Raw genomic sequence first — 26,776 nt, 5'->3', positions numbered from 1 at the left:
GCACAGTCAGCGCCATTGAAGTGAAAGCCCAGTCACTCGGCGCAGCTATTGGCTGGAAGGCTCCAGGTCCCTGCGCACTGGCGACTGTGCGCTCCCATAAAGAGCGCTCCCACTGACTCGACACACACATCAAACTGCGTGGGAACATGTCGCAGTATATTCTGGGAGGTAGGAAGCCTTTAAGTGTTCTTCAGCCTGTGTGTGTTTCCTACTTTTACTGCTGTTTGTCTGCAAACTCTGTCTTTGTTTTAAAGTGTAGCCTCCCTGTATATTGTTATTGAAAGATTTTTTTTTTTTTTTTTTTTTTATCATATCAGGACGTTGTACAGATTTCATTAATAAATCCTGATGCTGTTAAGTACTGGAAGGGCTGTTTAAGGAGATTTTTATGCACTCAGCCAACTGATGCATGGACTGCACAGAGGCTCAGTGGGAAGGTGTCTCTAATTCGTTTGTTTTAGATAACTTTGTGTGAATAAGGATCAAGAGTTTCTAGACAAATAAAAAAGATTATTCAAGCCCAGAGGTCAGAATAAGCTTCAAACACTTGTCAATGTCATTCCCCATGTTGTCATTACTATATGCATGATTGAAATGCCGAATTGGCATAGCTCAGGTTCATATTTTAGAGTGATTCCTTCAGCCTTTCCCTTTCATCTCTTAATGGAGGAGCTGCCTGCTCCTGGACAGGCTCTTAGACTGGGCTGAAATGGATCTGCACTAATAGTTAGCACTCACTTTGCTTTGATAGTGATCGCATCTTTATAAGTATTCACCTCGTGCTTGATTTTGCTGTCTGATAATAGCCTGTTGTGATGAGAGAATGTATGTTTGGTGCTTATTGGAACACACCCCTCATAATAAGATAAACAGATGAATTTTTTGTTTCTTCAATATTTTGCTTCTGATTAAACCAATCTGTTCACTTCAAAGATGTGGTTCACCTAAACTCGACACATCCTTCTATATCTTAGGCAAATGTAAGAAAAAAAGAATGAAAGCATTTCCCCCTAATAAGAGATGGATTAGTAGAAAGTCTTCTATAATAACAGACAGAAATTATTATTTTTTTTGTCATTGCTGGTTGTTTCCCTCATGGTGGTCACTGGCTGAAGCTCACCGCTTTGCAACCTTGTTTTCACCACCAGTATGTCTGATGCATGAGTCATCCCCAACACACCCTCATTATCTGACATGAAATGGACATCAGGGTCCAGCTTTAACGGCTTCAATCTCACAAACTCTTGCAGCTCCGTCATGATTTTATACGTACAAACCCATAGACCTTTATTTTGAAATTCAATTCAAGATTTCATGTTTTTTTAATTACAGTATGGCTTCGTTTCAAGGAAATAATGCAAAGCTCATTTCATTTGATGTGATGGTGCAGGCATAATGCTGTCTGTGATTTGAATATTCTAGTATATAACTGTGCTATACTGTGAAGTGCTTTAACACATATACAGAATGAATATGTGGAGTAATGTTGTCAATGTGTGGGGAAACTTGTAATGTTTTTTTTGTTTTTCCTAGCAATACTGACAGCATCATAGTTTAACTGGTTCAAATGGTAATGCTGACCATGAATGTGCAATCAGCAAGATGCTCGAATGATGAACACACACACACACACACACACACACACACACACACACACACTCACACACTCACGATGTGATTACCAGGAACATTGACACCAACGCATTGCTTTGGACCAAAGCAGCAACTCTGACAATACCTTTTATACAATTATGATCTTAACCCTGAGACATTTCCTCTTTAATCTCATCAAGGACGCAGAGTGCAGACACAGCAAGATAATGTTTAGAGTCAGATGTCCAAAGGTCTTTCATCATGAAAGTGGCTTCATTGAAAGTCTCTCTGTTTTTTCTGTACTGACAGGTCACTGGTCCTGATTCAATTTGTTAGTTTGTGACAATTCTCTCTTCTTCACTTGTCTCTGTGTTTTCCCTGTTTTCTCTCTTTTTATTTCTCCCAATTGCTTCCTTCTTCTCTCTCACTCAGACTGCCTCCGTCTCTCTTTCTCATGCTCCTCACTAATCCCACTAACATAATATTAAACCGTGCCTGCCTTATTTTCTGTCTGCCTAGTTAACCTGCAGATCCTGCTGGCTGTGGGTCTGGCTGTGTTCTGCTACTGTCTGGTTCTCGGTTGCATCCTTTGCTGTCGCAGAAGGAAGAGTGTTTCATCTGAGGATAAGGAGGCAGTTTTCTTGTCTCCTCATCCTGTTGAGAGCATGACTGTGACATTGACTCCATCTCTGTGTACCCGGCCCGTCAAGCAGCAGTACGAGGAGCTGGATGGGGACGTGCTGGAGTTCCCTTCCTCTAAAAGCAGCTCTTCTCCCTCTGAGGATGACCTCACTGCTCTGCCATTTGACTCCAGCCCTACGAGATCAGCTGATCGGGTGCAGTCTCCTGGGTCTTCTTTTCCGATGCGACGCCTCAGCACCCCGGCTGTTGCCTGCTCACCCAATAAACGCCCAAGTCACGGCAGAGCCTCCCTGCCTTCCCTCACCAAGCTGAGCCTGGTGTCCAAGTCCTGTCGGGCCCTGGGTCGCCGCAGCACTGTGAGCGGTGAAAGTTTTCTTTACAGCGAGAGCAGTCAACTGGCCGCTGGTGCTGCCAGAGCTGCCAACCAGCAGGGGGAGCCCTGTCTATCACAGTATGGCTCTAACTCTCTCTCCATCCCCTCCAAGCCAGCTCCTCTCCTGCACTTCTCCTTGCTCTTCTCCTCTGTCTGTGGCACCCTGGTTGTCAACATCCTGGGGCTCTCGGGGGCCAGTCGAAAGCGCAGCGGGGTGTTTGTCCGGGCCAGCCTTCCTCCCCTCTGCCCCTCCCCTCAGCAGATAGCATCTCGGCGCCGCAGCCTCAGCCCAGACCTCCACAGCCAGAGCTTTGTTCTGCAGGTGGGCTCTGTGGAAGAGCTGTGCACCTGCACCTTGAGACTTGCCGTCTACAGCAGGGACTTCTCAGGGCTAAGAGAGGCTGCGCTGGGGGCGGTGGAGCTGCCCTGTGAACACATGGACTGGGAGCCTGACACCACTGCCACCTACACCAGGCAGCTCAGCCATACTAAAAGCAAGCTAAAAAAGGTATATGGTAATTAGATCATTTCTTTTATTTGTTGTATACATTACAATTCCAAGTGAATAGAGTAAGAAAACACAAAAGTGCAGTGGAAGCCGGATTGCAGATTAGAGGTCTTCTGACACAAACCCAAGTAGGACCTGGTTGTCAGCAACTAGACCTGAACCCAAATGGACCCCAAGAACTAAGTGAAAGTGTCTTCAGAGTTTGATAAAAGTGATCTTTAGACTGGTTTTTGTGTAGCTTAAACAGACGAGATATAACGCGTTGATTAGTGAGCTTTAGAGGTGCTGGTAGGCAGATTGTGATGTCTTCAGACAAAAGCCAGGCTAACTGTTTCCCCCTGTTTCCAGTCTTTAAGCTAAGCTAAGCTAACTGGCTGGTGGCTGTAGCTACATATTGATCGGACAGACATGAGAGTGGTATGGATCTTCTTATCTTACTCTCAGCAAGAAAGTGAATAAGGGTATTTGGCAAAATGTAGAAGCAATGATGAGACATTCAAGTCAGTAGAGTCATTTGATTGGCTGGCTGAAGATGCAGCATGTGTTGTGCATGTTATGAGGCTCTTTCTCCGGTCCTTTTGGGTCCTGTCAGATCCAGTCAAAATTTTGCACAGACCTTAGACCCAAGTCAGAGACAAAGTGGACCAGAACGTGTGCAGCAAAGACCTGGTATGGGTCGGGTTGCAACTCCTTTTTGGGGCCACTGACTGTACGCACTTTTTGTATGTACTACGTTATTTCTTTCAAAAATGTTGTTAACAAAGTCTGAATCAGTTGATTTAACGGATAAGGAAACTCCGCACGCAGGCCTACAGTATAAATAGCACATATCATGTTTTATCCATGATGGAATGTAGCGTCTAATCAGTTCTCCCATTAGCCAGTTTTCCACTGTTGTTAGTCATGGTGACGTTGTTGTTAGTGACTGCAGAGAAAACAAGCAGAGTGCAGCAAATTGGCAGCGTGCCCACGCGGTGCCCTCTGCGGCTCTGTTGAAACACTGCCAGAGGGCATTAATAACAGAGGGGGGGGGGGGTTCAGTGGACATTACTCAGTCAGTCAGTTGCCAAACAGACGTACTGTGTGCTTGGTGGGGAGGCCAGTATCATTTCTCACATTTTATAGTTGCGTGAAAATCTGAGGCAGGTGTACTTACCTCTGTCCCTCCTTTCATGTCCATGTATGGCTCCTCCACACACCATCAACCTTCTCTTTCTTAATGACAGCAGCTGTTGGGCGTGAATGTGTGGAACGTGTGGATGTGTGTGGATGTGGAGCAGGAGGTTCCCGTGAAAGAGAGTGGGCTGCTCATTCTTTAAAGAGTGGGTGCGTGTGCGGAGGCTGTGCAGTGGTGACTCCATCTTTTAATGTAGGCACTTCCTGAATTTATAGTAAAATGCCAGGTTTTGTAATCAGTGTAATGGGACCAGCCGGAGAATTGATGATTATTAATCTGCGGCAGCAGCTATTTGAGGACTGTGCACTTTATCACGAGAGGAGCCTCATCACGACAGGGCTGCTATTGAGTGTCAGGATGATCAGCATTAAGTTCTTAGTTTTCTGAGTATGCAGGCTCTTTATTTTTAATTACAGTCATATATTAATTCCAGCCTTTTTATTGTCAGCCAATTATGAGTAAGAATAACATTACACAATTTTGTGCTGTGCTTGAGGATCAAACTGGCTTATTTCAGCCTGTGGGCTGAAGGCAGATGCCCATGGTTTATAAAAAACAGCACTGTTTTGGTTTGTTCGTCTGGCAAGGCGAAAAGAGCTAAAAGTCACTCGAGGCTGCTGAGTTGGAGTTTGATACCCAACATTACTAGCAATCATTTCACAGTACAGAGAGTCCCCCACCAGGGTGCAGAAAGAAAAACAAACTCAACCCTGATGTACCATTGGATTATCAAACTCTTATGGCTAACCTGATAGCAAAGAGCCTGTTTAGGCTCTGACAGCACAAGGTTCAGGAAAGATCATGGTCTGGTTTAATACAGAAAAAGTGACTTAAGACACAATGTGTTTGTTAACGTTTAACTGAAACCATGGTCTTTCCCTAACCTTAACCAAAGTGCTTTTGTTGCCTAAACCTAACCACAGATGGGACTCCCGCCACCTTCTTGTGTTTCCGCTTCAGTATATGAATAATTACTTTTGCCACTACAATGTAATAGGTAAAACAATTTAGTATTATGTAAAAAAAAAAATCTTAATCTTATACCGAAAAGTCTGGGGGAGCAGTATACCTGAACCTGGACATTTCAATCACTAAGGCATTAATATCATGTGTGACTGGAACAAGTTGAAAGCACAAACACACCTGATGGGAAGCAGTCTTCTTACCAAGTTATATGACAGGAAAGAAATATGTCAAACTGGTGTAAAGTAAAAGTGGCACAGGATTTCTTTCTTGCTTACATAGAGTGTTGTTCAGCAGCAACAGTGTGGTCACTAGTGATCAGAAGTTATAATGCAACAACAATGATAATAATAATGATTTATGTTATAGCTTTCACCAGTACCACCAGTATAACCCTTTGTTTACTGTATTGCCAGCAGGTGGAAATGACCTGGAGGTGAAGTCTATGACGTTCGAAAGTTTGCATGTTGAGAATGTGCGTGTGAATGTGAAGTTGCTGATAGAGAGTGAATGTTCAGTCAATCATTCCTCCATAAATAATGGTAAGACCACAGGGAGCAGTTTGTCAGTCTCAAAGTACCTTTTCCCCTCTCTTCTGAAGCTTCCATGCTTTGGAGATCACTGGATGACTCATGTAATGAGTCTGTTATGTAACCCAAGATATCCAGAGTGAACAGAGACACCAAATGATAATAGACCTCTGCAGCCTCAGAAATAAGAGCCAGTTTTCTAACATAAAAGTAGTTACTGTAGGTCTTTTTTCAAATACAGAGACATTTTGAGGATGAGGAGGTTATTGTGATGCAGGCAGTTTTCGTAGCCAGCTTTAAACCGAATTACTTCATCTCTGCAGTTACAGTTTTAGAGAAAATAAGAAAGAGATGATGTGAGAAGGATACAACACAGTTTTTACTTGTCAATGAAGACTTCTACTACTGTGGGCAGTTGGTTACCCCAGTGATTCTCCACGAATGACTTGTAATTTATGATTTATGAGAAAAATGCATTTCTTACACAGATATGACATCACTTGTCTTTGCAGTGCATTCATTGTGATTCATTTCTTGTAGCTCTGAGTTTTTCAAATAGTTGATACAAAGAAGGTGCGACGTATAAAATATTATATATATATTCATCCTGAGTGTGTAATACCTTCATGGCTGCTTCACAATTCAGGGGCCACACCTCTGGAAAGATTCTGGTTTACAGTATGTGAGGGGATAGCCTCCACAGCGAGCTGAATGTGCACCTCCTCCCCAAACGAGACCAAAACTAATGTTGAAAATGTTGAAGTTTCACCATTAGGAAGCTGGCCATGAAGTGACCAGTATCAGCTGGAAACTCAAGTTTGATGACAGGTTGAAAAACTTTCCTTCTCTGAAAAAACAAATCTCTTGCTGTAGCTTTAAGGCTTGTTTGGCCATGTGTGTTTGCAGAATAACGTCTCTCCTTTTTTAAAAAGCAGCCTAAGTGTGAGTGACGGTCTCTGAGGCAAAGTGCTAGTGACAGAGGCAGTGAACCAAAACTCACTTGTTGGATGAAATAGCCTTCACACTCTGCTGCCCGGCCTTAGCAAGCTGCTGGCGGGCTAACAGTCAGCCAGTTGACAGCAGACTGTGACTCATTGGACCCCAAACAATGCAAGCTGATGAGATCTGACAGGAAATCAGATGGAAATTACCATCAGACTTACACGGTAGATATTACTTTTATCCAGAGTGCCTTAGTGCATGAACGTCTGTATTATTTTAGGACTTGTGGTCAAATTGGCAACAAAATGCTTAACCCTGACAGCTACATGTAAATACTTAAAGTATAGTGATTGAAAATGTGATACAGCTGTAGCCTAGCTGAGCTCCTCAGGCAGGTCAATCTAACATGCCTCATGAATACAAACGGATGATATTGTGGATACATACTTTTGATTGAAACAGGCAGTGATTCACGGCATGTCCCTTTTTTGAAGGGGAACTGAAACATCAATTCTGACAGTGTCAATGACTTGGTCGACTCATTGACTATCAGAACTATGGAAACATATTCATGAGCATGAGTTACAGCTCCAATCTGCACTATTCTCTTGGTTTCATTTCATTCCCAGCCTCCCAAAGGATGAAGTGAACATCTGCTGAGTGAAAGAAGACATGCCCCCCCGCCCCCGCCAAATCTCTGACATGTTTTCTTTATCTCTTGGTTTTCCCCTCCTTCTCACCCTCAGAGTGTGAGTTCTCAGGAAACATTGGGTCACAGGAAGAAGAGCTTGGTGTGTGCGCCGCGGGCTTTGGGCCAGCTGCTCATCCTGCTGCAGTACCAGACGCTGGCCCAGCGCATCAAGGTGATGGTCCGAAAGGCTGAGAATCTGGCCAAGCTCACGCGGATCCCTGGAGCTCCAGGTAAAGACCAAAAAAAGCTCATACCCAAACAATAAAAGAGGCTGCTTGTCATTGCCTCATTGCATGTTTGCTGATCTGGTGCGCCTAACAGCAGGATTACATGCCCAACACCTCCTCATAATAAAAAGACAAAATATTGACCAAGCCAAAACAACCCATGTGCCACATCTGTGGTTAATGTCTGGTTAAGTTTTGGTGACTATGACCACTTGGATAAGGTTTGGGAAAGATAACACAGTACTTCTGTATTTGTATATAGCAGTATATAGTTGGTTTTAAGCGTTCTCTAAAACTCTCTTAAAGACACAATAACAACTGGTTTGGAATCAGTTCACTCAGTTGCATGTTAAGTAAAACTGCAATACATGTAGTAAATGAAATACCTTTATAAAACCTGCAGTAACTAATTATTTTTAGACTCTTGAAGGCAACAGAAACAAACTGAAACACGATACCGACATATCATCACCTTTTAAATTGATATTACCAACTTGTCAGCAAACAGTTGCTTATTTACACATCCAGCAGTTACAGTTACAGTAACATCCATTTGGTTGTATTTATGGATGCTTAATGAATACAAGTCCAATATTCACTCTGCTTTTAGCTCTGTTTTTGGTCTCTACCAACTCCTGAGGGAAATATTGGCTCTGTAGCTGCTAAACCCTCCTCTATGTCCACCGGTGACTCGCTAAACGTGTCCGTCAGCTGTTGAGCAGGTAGTGTACAGTTAATTTATCAGATTTATTAGTTACTTTGATGGAAAACCAGGTCCATGACATCTGTGAGAGTGAACCAAAACAGTGAAGTTGCAGGCCAAAAAACCAAAACAATGAGCTGAAAGATGCTGAGAGAGAGGGGAACTGCAGAGTCAAGTGATAATTTCCTGCGGATTGGTCACTATGAGCGACAACTCTCACATACAAGTAGTCCTGTGAACCAACATCAACATGGGTATAGCCACTTTAAGAAGTGACTCTCAGTATTTTATGGTAAAGGACTTTCAATTCTTCGTTTTTAAATTCATTACTATTTATTACATTCATTTGAACCCTTTCTTAGTTTTTGGCTTTTCCAAATATTTGCATACAGCTTTAAACCCCCAAGTCCCAGCCATTCAACCCACAACCAACTCACTTTGTGTCGCACCAAAGATTCCTAAACTTGCTTAAAATGTAAAAACAATATGGACTCTTTATGATCGACCAGTAGAAAGTGTAACAACATCCACAAACATCCAAGCGTTTCCAGCCCCTGTCTGTATTCTCCTCTGTTGCCTCAGCTGCAGTCAGACGGACCAGATCCCTGATTGGCTTGTAGTATAATCAGATTAGGAACCGATTGGCCCGCTGTCATTTCCCCTCCTGTCTGTATCATATCTCACTGCATCTGATTTAAAGCTCTGCTCTGATGATGCTGGGGACGAGAGGAGGAAGCAGGAGATTCTCTGAGAGGAAACCAACTTTGATGTTTTGGTTCTCCCGCTCCTAAACTAGACAGTTTTAGGCAACATGGTGCGTTACGTGTTAAGTTGTTCCTGAAATCTGTCAGAATACACACCCTTTGCAGATGTGTGATGCTTTTTAATTTTAGTAAATCCAATTAGCATGCTAGAATGGAGTTACAAGGGAAATTGTATTTTGAAAATGATGATGCAGATTTGGAACAATGACAGTGGAGAAGTGATGAGAGCGGGTGATGAGGAGGTAGATCAACATGTGTGGACCGTTTCATGTGAAGATAAAAGAACAAAACACACCAACACTGACCACAAATGTCTGCTCCTGTTGTTTTTGTTTACCCTAAAGAAACATCTAAATATGACATAAATAGAATTTCTTTTTGAAATAAATAAACAAAATCATGAGTGTGGATGTCACTTTTTTCCCCACAGACCACTACGTTGTCATCAACCTGCGTCAAGATGGGAAAGTAATTGGTACCAAGGAGACCAAAGGGGCCAGCGGTCCAAACCCCGTCTGGAACGCTCCGTTCCTGTTTGACCTGCCCTCTGGTGACATCACTCAGCTGCCATTGGTGCTTGAGTTTATAGTCATGCAGGTATTCTCCATTATATACATCACATATTAAACGGCAACATGCAGTTTCATGTAAATATGCTGAACTGAAAAGATTTGTTTTTAATTCAGTTGTCTCTGTGTGTCCACAGGGCCGTCTCTACACTAAGAGCAGCGTTCTGGGTCGCGTGTTGATTGGCAGCGATGCTTCAGAGGCGGGACAGGGACACTGGAAGGAAACGTGCAGTCGGGGTCAAACAGAGACGGCCCGCTGGCACGCCATCCAATCAGACTGATTGACTGAGCTGCTGCTCCTCCTCCGCCCACGGAGTGAAACACAGAGAGGTGGAGTTAGGTGGGAATGATTTGCGATTAGGGTGCACACGCCTCTCCCGCGTTCAGAGTATTTATTTTTAGTCTTTTTATTTTCCGGTCTGTTGTGGATTTTTGGTAGCTATGGCAGCTTTGATAGTTCTCCATGTCATTTATCAACAGATAGTGTTCATGAGTTCAGTAACTGGTGATGCTGTTTTAGGGAGAGACACATATTCAGATGGTCCGTGAGTATCTACAGAGCTTTAGAAGGAGAAGCGCTGGTCACTGTATGGAGGAGCTTTCTTCATATCAACCGTATTCTGCATCCTGACATTGCCTTTGTGATTATTTCCACCGTGACTTCTTGAAACTGTAGTCTGTATAACTGTGTCATTCTGGTTGTATGCAACTCGTGCTGATGTTGTGGTGCTGTTTGTGTTTGTGCTCAGAGGCTACAAAAAGGTTAATGTTGACTAGAACTTGTTGGAAAGTTACGGAGCATATATGTTGCCACTCTGCTCGTGGTTTGCTGTGGTGTATTACTGTGCCAGTATTTGTCCACACGCTGTTAAAACCTCTCCTTACTGATATGTATGCACATTGTGTGGCATGCCTGCTGAATTATTGTTTTATTTTGTTCAGTATCCAAGAGGATTTGTAAGTTTTGTTCTCTTTTCATCAAGCTACAATTACATGTCAGGCTCGATGGTTCACACATACCACAGCTTAGTCCTAATGGATACTTACCTGGTTTTACTGTGTAATGTTTAGTCGTCTGCATTTGGCCTTCTATTGTGCAGCAAATGCATAATAAGATATTTCTATAATAGTTACAACTCTATTCAACATAATGCAAAACAGAAGAATACGAGAATGAAGAACCACTTTACATTTTGTCAGCTGTGTTTCTGTGCAACATCAGGTCTTTGCTGGTCAAGTGATTGTGACCAAGCAGTAGCATTACCAAACAATATTACTGACTGTCGATCATGCACTACTCATACGCTGTAGCTCCCTTGCTTTTGTACTTTGTTACTGGACACAAGTCTTGATTTTTGATTCATGAGGCCAATTCAAGAGAGACCCCAGTGAAGAATAACATAACTTAACCGGACTGTCTCAGCATGGACAGTTTAATCTGCAGCCAATGGAACACTACAAAATACAAACGGAAATAGATATAGTAATTTAGTATTAAATACTAATAAATATTTAGTATATATATATAAGAAAAACTGATTGAAATCATCCATCATTCATTGAGTCAGTCAGTCAATGCCAGATTGATCACATATAAATACACACTTGCATTCTCTTCTTTTTTGAAGTGGAGTTGGATGATTAAGTTGGACAACTGAAACAAACTCAAACTCAAACACTCAGTGGGAATAGAAATATTACTTTTTCCCTCTATTTAGCCACGAGACACATTAATATTACGCTATTAAGCTGACATTTGTGTGACACCTGCCCTAACAAAGTGAGTTTGAACATAACAATTCTTAACGTTTATTCAGCAGCCTTCACATATATAACATTGACAGAAAAAGTAATGTGTTTTTGATAGTAACATGTAACATTTGTTTGGCTTCTATAAAGGAATTGTGTTGTGTTTGCATTGACCATGTTGATGCCTGCTGGTGGCATGTGTTGTCTCAACTGTACATGAACGTCTTTGCTTTCAAAAGGGAAACAGTTTTGAAGAATTTAGAATAAATTGATATATTATGTAAAGGGGCTTTTGCCAAACCATCGTGGATTTTTATTGAGTTTAGGTGACGCTCCAGAGACTCAGGCTGTGATGAAGTCAGCAAACTTGAAGTTTGAAGAGCAAACTGTGAAACCTGCTCTTGATGGCACGTTGAAGGACAAGGAATAGCTAAACTCCTCAGACGTTATGACGGCCATCATGGTGCTTTTATGGGAATATGGGGACATTTTCTGCTTCGCCACTGGACGCCTTGCACTCAGTAAAATAAAACTCAATTGTATGCCATGTTTTAAACTACAACTCTATGAGCAGTCGCTTGTCTTACCACTCTGATTACTGGAACAGCACAATAAAAGTAAAAGTTTTAATGCAGAATCTCCCTTTAATTCCCTTTCATGTTCCAGAGACACATGCAAACCTTTCCCCTGGCCTTTCCTGGTGGATTTTTCACACCGCCTGCATTCAAATCATCTTGTCCTGACGGAGATGCTGTGCGAAATGTATGCTTCATCATTTAGTCAATGTTTCCCGTTCACGGTGCGTGACATTCCTCCCGATAGTTATAAATATCCATAGGATGTGCAATCCTGAGGTGATGTAATCTAAGTCCTAGGGTGATCTTATGTCATATCAGATCAAACAAATGCGACTACTGTCACATACACACACGTAGTAACAGTAAACACACTAATGCACACACCCACACAAAAAAGTCACGTCTCGGGTCCTTGTGAGTCGGAAAACCATCACAATGTGTAAGATGTGTGATAGTGTATCTCATGGGCACAGTTGGACGGAAAACACATTCTTGCACTTAATTACACTCATCATATCAAGTCAGGCTTCCCATTCAGCTGTTTTTCTTCCCTTTCATGGCTTCTTCTGCCCCTGTAATTTGCACCTTCTGCTGGCTCGAGCCATCACTTCTGTCCATGAAGTGAGGTCCAGAAAAGCTCCAGATGAGCTTGAGGATAATCTAGAGGAAAGCTAACAATAGTTTCATTTGACTGTTGTTTTATTCACTGTATTTATTTTCAAGTTAGTGTAATGCAAGTGCTAAAGTATAATCTTAATAAATGCAGGCAGTAAAATATATAATCCTCTATATAGGATAGGGATTAACTGTAACTTCACAATACTGACTGAGGTGAAGTGGATTTGAGCAAATATTTTCCCAGGATGCTTCTGTGGTAAAAAAAAAAAATAAATCCTTTACACATGAAAGCACAAAATACTCCACATCCTGTTTAGTGTAAAGGATATGAAATAAAATCCCTGGCATGAGGCTGTAAAGCATTTGATACAGACACGCCTCCCTTTCTTCATTCCTCTGATCTGCCCTCCTCTCCTGGGGGAGGCTAAGTAAATGAGATTTTGTTGATCTATCCGCAGTGTAATCTTCTGTCTGTGTGGGCCTGCAGTGACTCTGCCACTGTTACAAAGATGCATCAAAGCAGCTAAGTGGAGAATATGAGATTCCCTGGGTCAGATGCTGAGACACAGAACAGTTCCTGAAAACATCAGGTTGAGTTAAGTTGAGTAAGAGAGACGAGAAAACAGGGAAAAGAGGAAAAAGGGTTCCCTGGTGCCACTGTCTAATAAATCACCCTTTATAAAAGGTTTATAAGTTGTGACTAATGGCTTTATTAAGACTTAATACATAATTTACTGATGCTTTATAGATCAATTATAAACAATGACATAGCAGTCATAAGTTTATCCTCCTCCAACAGGTTGCTTTGTAGCTCTTTAGTTCATCGGGTGGACCATTTCTGACCTTCTGGAAAAGTCCTGCAGAGCATTTAATTATTAACATTTACAAATGCAAACTTGATGATATGGGTATGAACAAATGCAAATGCGTTATTCTGATATGAACAGGTAATGCGCTGTGAACACACATGAAAAGCAGCCACATCTTTCCAGAGATATTCATGCCTCATGATCCGCTACTGAAGCCTGACACTTTACGCGACTTGTCAGTAGTCTGAAGTCAGGGACCATCTCAAAAGTGTCTGTAAAATGGCACTTATTTGTATTATTATTATTATTATTATTATTATTAGCCAACTTATTTTATCTGGACATTAACAGTTTAACTTAACTTAAACTTTTATTTAGACTCAGTTTACACTTACGTTTTTCATTTGGTTTTACAGGTAGGGTTCAAATAAAAATAAGTTTTATTAATTTAGGTAAGTTAAAATATAGATATCATTCTGTATCAGATGACTTACTAACTTTTGCTGATGGCTTATTATAACTTGATAAATTTTTCTATTAATGACTTTATTAACATATGTGACTGCAGAAATGATGGTTTATTAGCCTTTTTAAATGACTTATTAGCATTTTAACCTGTAAGAGTTTTTTTTCCCCACAACCTTTTTAAAAGCAACCCAAAAGTATTGATTATCCATTAATACAGTTATTAGTTCTATAAATACTTAAGTGTGCCTCATGTGAAAGTGGCTATTTCTCCAAGCTGCTCATTATTGTTTGACTTTGTTGTGCTGCATGATGCTGCACGCTGAACCACAGCAGAATGTTTCACGTCCTCTCCTGTTATGTAAAATAAAACTACCTGGACTCTGAGCGGACTGGACACTATGTTCTTTCCTGTACAAAGACAGAAAAATAAAACTAGCGCTAACTCTGTCCACTCCAGTAAGCAGCAGTCCCTGACTCACAGTCCCTGAACAACCCTCCGTTGGTCTGACTCTGACTGTCAGCTGTGTTTTGGCGCTATTGATCTGCACGTGCCAGCTCGTCTACCTGTCTGTTCACCTCTGACCGCCCTCTGGGTAAAAGTCAGTAATAATTCCCCTCTGAAACAGTGTACAGATCATACTGAGAAAGTTTTATTCATTTGTGTGGGGGCACAGACGTCACTGGTGGCATACGTGGGAAGATATCTTGTGTGGTTTATAAGCTGTGGAGCATTAGCATAGAAACTATCATTGTTAACCATTACAATCAGGCTAATGATTTCAGAACTAATGATCTCCAGTCTTAAGGAGTGCAGGATGCATCTGTGACTCACTCCTTCAGTCTTGCACAGCCTCGGTTGCCTTCACTAGACCCACGGTCTGACATTTACGGCCCGTCACCGTGCACCTGCTTTCATCTGAGGAGGCAGCAGGGCCTTTCTGTTCTGGGGTAGAGGGGATGTGTCCTCCACCAGGCTAAATTGGATGCTGCAGCGTGCCACCTACATGCTCAAACCAAATGTTTTTCAGTTCTGCCATGACAAAAAGATTTAAAACTTCTTTAAGAAGCAGTCCCTTTAGATTAAAGCAGCTTCACAGCCCACACACTGCTTCATCACTTGTATTCACTGCAGAGTTTCTTCACTCCGTCATGGAGGTCTCATGATAAAATGATGACTAAAACTGTGTAACGAAGCAAGGGGAGAGAGGGAGGCTTTCTTGACAATAAGTAAATCTGTGTTCATTATGAAATTGTGACTTTAACAACTTTGATAGAGCATCACTGTGCCTAAGTACGGCCTCTAACTGCTAGCATGGCTCCCGACTCTTCACTGATAAGTCAGAAATATTATCATCATGTTTTGTTACTTGTAGTTTACATGTGAAGATTAAAGTGCAGGATATCTTACAAAATACAATTGTTTTTACCTGAATGCGTGACAATGCGATGCACCGGGAAAATAAAAAAAATGCTTGACTGATACTGTTACAAGATGACAATATACAACTATGGAAACAAAGTGATGAAGCCATCCTGGCATTTTGAGGATTAACTCAGTCAGTTGTGAGCATTACCCCAGTGCTGTTGTCTACCTACAGGCTGATTCACCTCTCTGCGTCTCACCCCATCTTGGTCTCACATATTGACTGTGCTCTGCTTCCTCTTGGCACCCCGATCAATAGGAGTGGCATACCTTGGGAGTGCACAGACTGTCAGTAACCTCTCCTGTCATCCCAGTGTAGTTTACGTAAATGGCACTGTGACCCAGTTAGAAGTTGTGAAACACTGCATTGCACCATCACAGACAGAATAAATGTATAAATAAAGAACGCAAGAGTTTTGATCTATTGTTTTCTTTAACTTTGCCCCAATCTTAAAATGAAAATCACATCAGGTTACAGACTTATATATCAGATAGGTGGATGTTCACTGAGTTCTGGCTAGAGATTTGAGAAGTCTGTTTAAAGTATTTTCAGGCCATTTTAAACCTTTATTAGAGAGATTAGAGAGACACTGTTACAAGATCAGGTCAGGTCAGTATGTATCAGCTTCTTCAGAAATCCTCCTGTTCAGGCTCCCAAGGCCTTTTAAACAGAAAGGAAACAAAAGCTCCATCTTTAATGTCTCTCCTTGTTTCTAGAGACAGATTGTAGTGAGCAGAGTAGGTGTAGTGTAGTTGCTCCACCAGAAAGTTGGTCATATCTTCAGCATTCACCTCAGATGGCAGTTGGCTTTGGGTTGCTCAAGCTCCTCCACCTGTGCAAGCTAAAGACCATAGAGGGAATTGTATGTATTTTTGTGTATGCATTGTATCTCAAAATTATGAGAATGTAAAAGGTATTTCATATTTTTGTGGGCTTGAAAGAATAGTAGATCTTACCTGAGATTTATAATACATTTGGTACCAGCAGAGCCCATTCATATATGTGTGTGGCAAACAACACCTTTGAAGAAAAGAGTTTTACTTATCAGTCTATTAATTTCAATTGCATCTGAAAATGTTTACAGTTTAACTCCTTTAAAAACTAAAACTAGACTTTCATCTTCTGAAAAATAAAGACTATCCATCATAAAAATATGATTTAATGTTTATAAAAGTAAATGGATATTAAATGTTGCACATTTTTTAATAATGTATAATGATAAAGAAAACTACAGTAATTGAAGAGCTTTATAATGTCCTGATTTGACATGTGATTTCCTGGCCAGACTGTGAGTACTATGAAACTTTGACCATGAGTTCTGATAAAAACTGCTTAAATGTTGCCCTCTTGTGGATCTCTGAGCTAAAGCATCTGAAACTATAACTGAACTGAACTAAACCTGGAAAACATGACTTTGCTGTTGGCACACACACACACACACACACACACACACACACACACACACACACAATGACTAGATGGCCAGATTTGAGCCACATTATGTCAAAACAAACACACCCTGCCTCTCTGCTCTTTGAAGGCAAAACCTGCACATGATTTTACAAAATCCCTTGTGTGTGTGAATACATGTGAATGTTATGTGCAATACAATGCGTGTGCATGGACCTGCGTGTGTGTGAGTGAGTGATTCCACTGTCAGCCCTCACATCTGGAGCCCACTACAAACCTGGTGGAGGATCAGAGAGCCATATCTGAGATCAGATCTGTATCTTTGCCTTTATTACTGCTTTCTGTGACCATGATTAATGAACGCTCAGTCATGATTAGACCAGCTTACACCCCCCCCCCTTGTGCCAGCTCAGAACTTTAACCCCTCCGGCTCAGGTTGCTCTGGGCCCTGAAATCACAGCGCGGTCAGAGGTCTCGAGTCTGTCAGCGGCGGATCAAATGCCTGCTGGATCGAAGACGACTGGACGCCGTTCAGGTTGCTGGGAGTGTGTAAGTGAGAGACAGGCTGACAAAACAAGTAAACATGCTAACTCTCTTACAGACATGTGTTTCTGAAGGCCCACTAAACCATATAATGTGGACAAAACACATTTCTTAAGGGCATTAGGGACTGTACAAAAATCATTGGTGTGGGGTGGGGGCTGAAACTTATGTTTCACTTTTAAAAAAGCAAAACCCTCCGCAGCATTTTTAATACTTCACTAAGAAGTCATATGCAACATCCTCCCCACTTGCATCTCACAATAATATGACAGCATTGAACTGGTACAGTTTGTTTAACCATTAATAGCTAAAAGGGATAAAGAATTGACACTGTTACCTTTAGACTGAAGGTGATGGCAGCTGATGAAAGAAACCAAAGAGTCAGAATGGAAAATGTAACAGGTGTTACTCTACACACTGTATATTCACACACATGTCTCCAGCACAACAAACTGTCCCTGCTGTGCATCCAGCGGGACAGCATGGCGCATGGCTGCAGCTGCAGGGGAGGCTTGACGAGAGCTCCAATGAAGATGTGTTAAAGACTGCGAGGCCCAAATATTCCAGAGCAGCTGGACTCAGTGTGGCTCTCTTGTCTCTGTGTAAACAATGGGCCAGGCAACGTTAAGCAAAAACACATGAGACTCGTTTGTGCTCAAACTGTCTCCATTGTTGTGTTTGCTGACAGGCTCTTCTGCACGAAACGCATTTTTGAACATTTGATGGGTTTGAGGATGCTGTGAAAGGGTGCTATTAGTGGTGTTTCAACCCTGGGGGATTTCAGACCATTCAATGACAACATTTCAGGGGCTGGAGCCTTATATTCTTCTATTCTATTAGAGAAACTGTCACCACATTCAATCCAGATTAGTATTATTATTTGAACATTATGGAGTCAGTTTGATGTCGAAATCAGCAAAATCAATGATTTTCCATGGATGTTCATAAAAGGAACACACACTCTTATTTCTCATTCGATATTTGCTTAGTAAAGAAAAGCCTTTCATATTACTTCTCATGTGTCCTGTGGAGCTTTTAAAGGAGCACTATGACATTGTGGTGTTACTTTTATTTACCTAAGGCCTCAATTCTAAAACACCCACAAAGCAGTTCAATTGCAGCGAATTGGGGTTAAATGCCTTGCTGTAAGGAGCCATGGCAGTATTTGTTTAGGAAGACGAATAAATTCACTTTACTCACTTTCTTCATCCATTCAGATTATTGCGGCTGCCAGGTGTCAGTTAACTGGTGACAAGCCCACTCTTGTAGAGATAACGGTTCATCTTGTGGAGGAAAGTGAAAGTTAAAGTTACTAAACACCATACTTGATAGTAAATACAATGCTGTTCCTTACTACAGTCATCATTTAAGAGTCAGAAATGCAGTTTTTCAGCAAACGTAAAATAAAACCTGTCATATTATCCCCATAATACATGTTTCATTAACAACATGGAACAAAGGATTGATCAATATGCATACGTATGTACTGCATCTCTGCTTTTTTAATCACAGCCGTGTGAGCTGCATGCTTTCTACTCCTCAGCCCTAACATCTTTCTCCATGTACTACTCTCCACTCCCAGCCTGCAGGCTCCGGCGACTCTGCGTCACCTCGGCTCTGTTCGCCTGCCAGGGGAAATAAATAAATAATGGAAGTCAGATGATTATGTGACAATGATGTTGGGGGAAACATTTCAGGCTCAACATGTGATCCACAGAAGGTCAGCTCTAAGACTTTTCCAAGTGTTACATGTTGATTTGTAAAAAGGCAGAGAAAACAAAAAAAAATACATATTACTTGATATACGTTCTTAATTAGGAGCCTCAGATCAAAGTGGTGGCACCCAGACAAGGGAGGATGTTTCTGTGTCACACAATGATGTATGAGAGGCCAGAGAGAAAAAGCTGGATTCAAATTGTTCTGGCTAAATCAGGCACTTAGTGTGACAGACTTTGTGTCTATTGTCGTGGCTATGTTCCTATAGAGCTGAAAGAGCCTGGCCCAGGTCCTATTGACCCCTTTGTTCCTTATCAACCCCTTCTCTGCCTTGGCTCTACATCACGTCAGGCTGCACGCGGATACAGACCACACAGATGTATCTATTCATTTGCAGACACACACACACACACACACACACACAGACATTCAACAACTGCAGGTACAGTCACAACGTTACTCACACACTCACACACATCTGCCTGTTTCTCATAAGACAAACTGCAAAACAGGCCTTTCTGTGATATCTATGTGATGAACTTCACACAACATGTGAGAGTGTTATCTCAGATTGACAGAACTGGAAAATCCCTTATTTTCTCCCACAAAGATGGTGTGTTGTTAATAAAATCAGAAACCAGCAACAGCCTGATGGTTAGAGAGGAGGGCATGTGAGGTATCTGGCTGCCAGGCTACCATTACACTGATCATGTAACTGAACACCAAGACTGTGTATCCTCCATGCGGTGCGTTCTATGCCAATTAACTGATTAATGAGAATCAATTAAGAATAAAACTGTTATATTCTGTAATATTATTTTGCCATTGGCCAACGCCTGAATAGACTAGAATGAATTCCATCTGCAGGGATGTTTCGTCTCAGTTTTCTTGAATGGAAACAGTCACAGTGTGTAACAAGTTTGTCCCTCTTGATGTGACTCGATGATGTCTTACAGTGTAAAAGTATTCAGGGGAGTGTTCATGTTTTTTCTTTCCTTTCTCACCTCAAAGGTAGAGAGTTAGAAAGACACTGTGTTACAGACCTCCACTGTCGGCTTTCAACAACAGTGGTTCCCTCTTCAGCCCTCCCTGCAGTAGACCAACTGTCGCTCATCATCAGATGGTTTTGGTTAATGCAATCAAATGCTTTTTAATTCATCCCCGCTTGCTCAAATCATTGTTTGTTAATGACACAACTTCCTTGGTGCTTGCATTCTGCATTTTCCCGTGATGACGACCTTCACAACTCACAGATTTACAAGGAACAGTGAAGACGGGAGAGTAATAAAGCCAAACATTTACACAGGGCAATTGGGGGCTTTACCACAAGTAGTTTTCTCGCTGTCCCCATCTGCTCTTGCTTACTGGCACCTTTACAGTTTTAAAATCACCACTTTCCACCCATTTCCAAACTGCCCTTTCTGCAGAATAAAGCCCGCCTTGTTAAAGACTGCAGAATTTATTTGTTGCCTGAAGTCCAATTTGTTCTGTATTTGTTTATATTGCATCTCACATATCTTAGTTCGGCCTCTGTCAGGTCTTCGAGGGTTGACCTGTAGGTCTGCAGGGACAAGTACCTATTTGTCCTCATAAAGGAAATTATGGAGGACGGCTTTTTATTTAGGTCAGTGACCATGGGAGCGCTGTGGGTCTGTCTTATATTTTCAGCATGTGTATTCTTTTTGCAAGGCGAGTAAAAGGAAACTGTAAAACAACAGGTAGTTTCAACCAAACAGTTTGATTGGGCAAAGACGTGTTCCAGTCATATTTATAATTCCTCATAAACAGAGCTAATGTTGCTCTAAAAACAAAAAAGTGGTTTTAATGCTAAGTTCTTGTGGTAACCAGGAAACCTGTGTTGATTTTAATGTGGGTTGTAAATCCCGATTTAGAACAGCCACGCTGTTGTGATTAGAGAGGCAGTTTCGACTGATGTCTTCAATGTTTAGAGATAGAGACATGTTAACTTGAACTGTCATTTACCAACTGTTTTGCAGGATGGAAGGCTGTGATGAAGCCTCTTCACTGAATACGGTTAAACTACAGTAGTTGCCTTCAGTTAATGTGTCCTGTTTCCTGGTCCGTGTGCACTGTGGAGACTGTCCTCACCTGCAAGAAGAAAATGCTCATAGGACTGGATTTGTAATGGTCAGATGTGTAATGTTTCTGGTCATTATTTGTTATTACCTGTTACGTACCTGCATGGGATAGGTTAGAACTGGCAGGCATGGACTTGGGCAGAAAAATGCATTTTTAATGTTAAGGGTTGTTGCCATGCCAGTACTGGTCATTTTGGAAGGCAATGACAAAACATTTTGTTATTTAGGTGCCGAGGTTACACCGCGTTTTGCTAAGGGGTAAACATGATCACATGTTTTCATGTAAAATCTGAATCAGTAAAGTACCTATAGCTGTGAGATAAATGTAGTGGAGTAAAGAGTGCAATATATCCCCTTCGAAATGTAGTGGAGTAGAAGTATAACGTATGCTGTCCGAGGATGCTGTCCAAGCTGCCGGTCATCTTGGACAATGTCTCACATCCTCTCCATGACGTACTGGTCAGACACAAGAGCACCTTCAGTGGGAGACTCATTCCTCCCAAATGTACAACGGAGCGCCACAGGAAATCATTCCTGCCTGTGGCCATCAAACTCCTCCCTCTGAGTGTCAGACACTCAGAAGAAACAGACTGGAAATCTTCTACATATACTACCTCACTATTACTTATTCTTAAATGACAGTGCAATACATACATATATATATATATATATATATATATATATCAATAAAGTATTTCTGATTCTGATTCTAAAATGCGAATGCTCTGTTTTATACACTTTTTATAACTTTAGAACTCTACATTCTATAATAAGTAAAGTACAAGTATCACAAAATTGTACTTAAGTACAATACATGAATAAAGCAACTGATTACTTTCCACCACTGTTGAGCAGCACCATCACCCTACAGCCCTTGATTGTTTCCTCTTCTGTCCCAGCAATCATTCTGGATGACGCCCCAGCTTTCTATATTCCTGTTGTGTGAAGCCTTTGAGGCACCAACAGTGATTATGAGTAATACAAATACCTTTGACTTGACCTAATACCTCTGAAGGCACTCTTTGCTGTGACTGTGGGTACAACAGTACTGCAATACGTACACTGTGCAGCTGTCTATAATTGATATTGTGAGCGGCAGTTATTTTTTAGAGCCCATACCATATTTCACCTTGTTTGTCTAACACGCCCACACACACACACACACACACACACACACACACCCAGAACACATGCTAACATTGTGTGGTAGCAAGACCTCACGTACAGACAATAAGATTTAGTACGCAGCTCTAATTAGAATTACCTGCCGTCGTTATTCATCCAGTTGATCTGATTAGCTCTGGGTTCCGAGGAAGCACATTGTCCATTTAATGAAAGCATAGCGAATAACTTGGGAAGCCTGGTGCTGAGTGGACAGTGAGCAGACCTTCGCTTTGGCTCAGTGTGCCATTAATGAGAGAAAAAATTGGCCCCATTAGTCGCCCTGTCTCTGCTCCCTTTGGGGCAACTTCACCTCCAAAGCCAGTGAAGACATAAAATATTTCCCCTGAGTGTGAATTGAATGATGAATAATCCTGTCTTTTCCATTGTGTGTGTTCCACCGCCATCTGTGTGACTTACTGCATGCAGGAATGTTTGTCCTGGGCCACACAGCTGTATATGGTGCAGCCTGATTCATGACGAGGCTTTCACATTATCTTTTCAGAACTGTTTAATTCGCAGTTTCACCGAGCAGATTTACACATTTTCCCCATTCAGTTCATGCTGGCATGGTATAAATTACAAGTCAGCAGGGGGAATAGAGTTCCAACTATGAACACTTTTTTTTGCTGTCGTATATCTGACTTTTGTCTGCATGTGGTCCCATTTAGCTCAAGTGGTAGATCACTGCCAGGCGTAGGGCTCTGATTCCTACTGTGACAATGCATGCTGGTAATTCAATGCGATCATACTGTGTGCTACATTTGGTTATGGATTTCTGAAAATCCTGTAGTGCTGTAGGGTCAAGTATTTAACCTTTCCTGTGGAGGAGGACTAAATTATAGAGGTCCTGATGCAAAGAACTAAATGCTAGTGTTTTCACCCCCCCCCCCAAATAATCTACAGTATTTGTATTGAGGGTCAGTCAGAGTCAGGGGGTCTTTGTAAACCTTGTAAACCTTGTAAGCCTGCATGAGCAGAAAATTGTCGAGGGTAGCACCTAAAGTCACAGACCCTTTTACTTTGTGGCCCTGTGATGTTGCTGATCTGCATGTCTGACCGCAGGATCTGCCCAGTGTGTGAAAAAAGAAGGTCCGTCCTCTCCCACAGCATGTAATCCCTCCCGTCCGAGGAGGTCATGGCCGTGTTGGGAGGAATTCCAGACATAGCCACCGTTTCTACCCCATTAAACCAATCACTGAACACACACAAAGTGTGAGCCCTCTCCGCCTGGCTGGGTCACAGTGCTACTATGACGCCATCCCCCTCTGACCGAGTAGGATGTAGTTAAGGGTTAATACGCCTACATTAGTTTACACAGCTTCTCATTTATCAAAATATACCCTCCCACTAAGCCAGTGTAAACCCTTACACTTACAGTAAGTACCACAGGCATGACTGATGAAGGTCATACATGGGACAAGAAAGTTTTAAGAAAGTAAAAGATAAATTCCCTCCCAGTTTCAAAAGAAGGACTAATACTGTAGGTGTTGTCATTGGGGAGTATTTGTGCTATTGCAACATTTGCTGCAGGTTCACCTCAATAACTCAAAGTTTTATCTACAACTTGATGTTCTTTGGTAACGTTCTGTCATTGCTGTGGTGTTTCTAATCTGAACTGAACCTCTTGGAGAACATTGTGACATGTTTTACCTAAAATATTGCACTAATAAGGGTTGAGTTTCTGCAGGTGGTGCTCTTTTTATTTGTTTATTCGGGCGAGGTAGATTGCTATTGCTCATGCTCAAAGGAATTTAGCATTAGCATTTAAGCATTAGCTTCAAGGAACATTTTGGGAAATCAGCTTTTTCACTTTCTTTCCCAGTTAGATCAGAAGATTAATACCTCTCTCATGTCTGTATGCTAAATATGAAGCTACAGCCAGCAGTCGCTTACCTTAGCTAAACATAGTATAAAGACTGGAAACAGGGGGAACAGCTAGCCTGTCTCAAAATCTGCTTTCCAGCACCTCTAAATTTCAATAACAAACACTGGCATCCCCGGCCGCCTCGTGGTGATGAAAAGAAGTTAGAAAGTTACTGCGTCTGGCTGAGAAATAGTCCTGCACATAACCCCCTGTCACACTTGTTTTTTTGCTTGGATAAACAATGAGAGATATATATAGCAATATAATGTGTTAATTCATAAGATTTAGAGTTGCTGTTAGGCGACCTTGTTAACATTGGACAGAGCCACAGTACTGGCTGTATCTTCATATTTAACTGACAGATATAAGAGCGGTAGTGTCAGTGATCTGCTCATCTAACTGCAAAAAAGCAGATTTCCCAAAATGATCCTCATTTATTTATGCCGAAAATGTAATCACTTCCTTTACAGCAAAAACATTTTCAGTGAAGAAGATCTCATGAACAACAGATGTATGTTAACCAAATATAATAATCTTAATTAACTGATTCAGCAACATCTCACCTGTGATAACACAATGCTCAGGCTTTGTAACTGATAGTTCAGTTGTCCCCAGAATCATCCTTTCTATTGTTGTTCTTTCTTCTCATGTAGACTACCATATCACGTCATCATCATCCACCGAACCGAGCCAAATCCATCACAGTTGACACAGCTCCAGCACATGGCTGCAGTGCTGCTCGGGGCAACATGTGCTGAGGTCTGAGTCATGTCGAGGCCGGACTTGCTTGTGAGAGTCTGTGTTTTCAGCTGCTTACTGTTGTGTGCACCTGTGAGAGCAAAAGAAACTCTCCCTTTCAAAGCCTCCTACAAACTATAAATCAGAGCTTGTGCGGGTACAGTTGGGGTGACAGAATTCAAAGGGGTTAAAGAGGTTTGGCGTGAACTGTGAACAAAACCTTTAGCTGGAAACCAGTTTTTGTTTATGGCAATTTATTCCGAAAGATTAGATGATTGTGTAGCGGTTAGGACAACAGCGGTGAATTTGCATAAAATCTCCACCATTACTTCATAAATGAGCATTTCATAAACTGTTCTGGATTGTATTTCTCAATGAATATACAAACTGAGGAAGGGTGCTAAGCAGGAGAGTAGAAAACACGATGTTATGATAGCTTACAGTGTATTGTAATTTTTGCAGTATGTATGCAGCAGTCGCAGCATTTCCAAAACTTTTTCACTACAAGCGATACACTGATAGACATCTGTCAGCTCTAGTTAACTAACAAGACACACAAAATTAGCTCTTGCAGATAGTGACAAATTGCTTATGTGTCCCAAACAAGCACCAACCTCCGGGTCTGAAAAGTGAAGCCAATGCAGAAGTGCCTTAAGGGCCTATGTCCACACAGCGTATTTTTTCTTAGCGCCAGCGTCTATTTTCAATTGTTCCCAATGAGGAGAGCGTGTATGTGGCCACCTAATGAAAAGGTTTTAAAAAAGCGCTTCAAGTTGAAAATCTCAGAAAAGCACTAATTGTTGCTGGTGAGTGTTGTGCTTTCATCAGCCTTCACATTATTAGCTTGTTGTTAGCCGTGTTTTTTTCTCTCACCGCACAAGTGCTTCACCCCAGCACCCTGCCAGAAAAAAACGCCATGTGGACACATGTCCTTAACCTGCAAACAACCTCAGATGCCGGCAGTGTACTGGAAAAGTGTCACTGATAAGAAACTGTCAATATAGGATTCAATAAGTATTATTGATCAGCCACACAGGATCATGAAAAGGGACATGGACACTGGTTTGGGTTTTTTTCCCCTCTGAAATACTGCAAGCCTAACAAGGTGATGCATTTTACATCCAAAGCCTGCCAGTCTGCCACCTCTATCAGCTGTCACTGACATGTACACTGAAACTGATCACCAAAGCATTGATCACAGAGGCCTGACAAACCTTTGCACAATTCATTAAACAGCCATAAACATGCAACAGTGTGAGCTGTCTTATTAAACATTTGTTCACAGTACTGCAATTGTGCGCTCTGAGATAACAGAGAGGTTTCCCTCTTGGGATATTGAGTTTTTTGCAATTTGTGCACTTCTAAGGCACTAACCCTAACCCTAACCCTTTTCATGTTGATCTCTCATGAGCTCTCTGTCATTCTGGTTTGTTTTCTACCCCCTGCCTGCATGTGAGCAGGTTCATGTGCATCTCACAACAATGGTCGGACAATAACGTTCAGAGAGTGGATTTTATGATTGGCAGAGCTTGATATAATGCAGACAAATGGGAAAATTAGATATTGGAGTGGTAGTAGTGACAGTTCTAGGAAATGTGTATTATTCATACTGTACATTTCACACAGAAAACCTGCAGTAAAGAAGTATCAAAAATAACATTTTCCAAAAGAAGCCTGGCTCTCAAGCTGAAAGTCAGATGTTGAACAGCAGTTGGAAGGTGGGAGGACAAAACCTTGTAAAGTAAACCAAAAGATCATTTTCCATTGGCCGCGCCACATCTCTAGAGCTTTTTATAAGTAGAAAAGAAGTCTACCTTTTCCAGTTTGAATTTCATGAAAAAATAAGAGGTGATGCCGCTGTGTTTTTACAAATTCATACCTTGTCCCAGTGGAGCAAAGGCCCCAGGTCCAAGT

General features: G+C 41.6%; 1 protein-coding gene across 1 annotated transcript; it reads left to right on the top strand.

Moving 5' to 3' along the window:
* Window positions 1-146: 146 nt before the first annotated feature.
* On the top strand, window positions 147-9,963 carry LOC139289546 (synaptotagmin-5). Its single transcript, XM_070911174.1, has 5 exons — window positions 147-168; window positions 2,113-3,116; window positions 7,475-7,649; window positions 9,544-9,710; window positions 9,820-9,963. The coding sequence occupies exons 1-5, from the start codon at window positions 147-149 to the stop codon at window positions 9,961-9,963; spliced, it is 1,512 nt and encodes a 503-aa protein (XP_070767275.1).
* The last annotated feature ends 16,813 nt before the right edge of the window (window positions 9,964-26,776 follow it).

Source organism: Enoplosus armatus, chromosome 1 (genome assembly GCF_043641665.1).
Source record: "Enoplosus armatus isolate fEnoArm2 chromosome 1, fEnoArm2.hap1, whole genome shotgun sequence".
Taxonomy (NCBI): domain Eukaryota; kingdom Metazoa; phylum Chordata; class Actinopteri; order Centrarchiformes; family Enoplosidae; genus Enoplosus; species Enoplosus armatus.
This window is presented reverse-complemented; position numbering and strand designations above follow the sequence as displayed.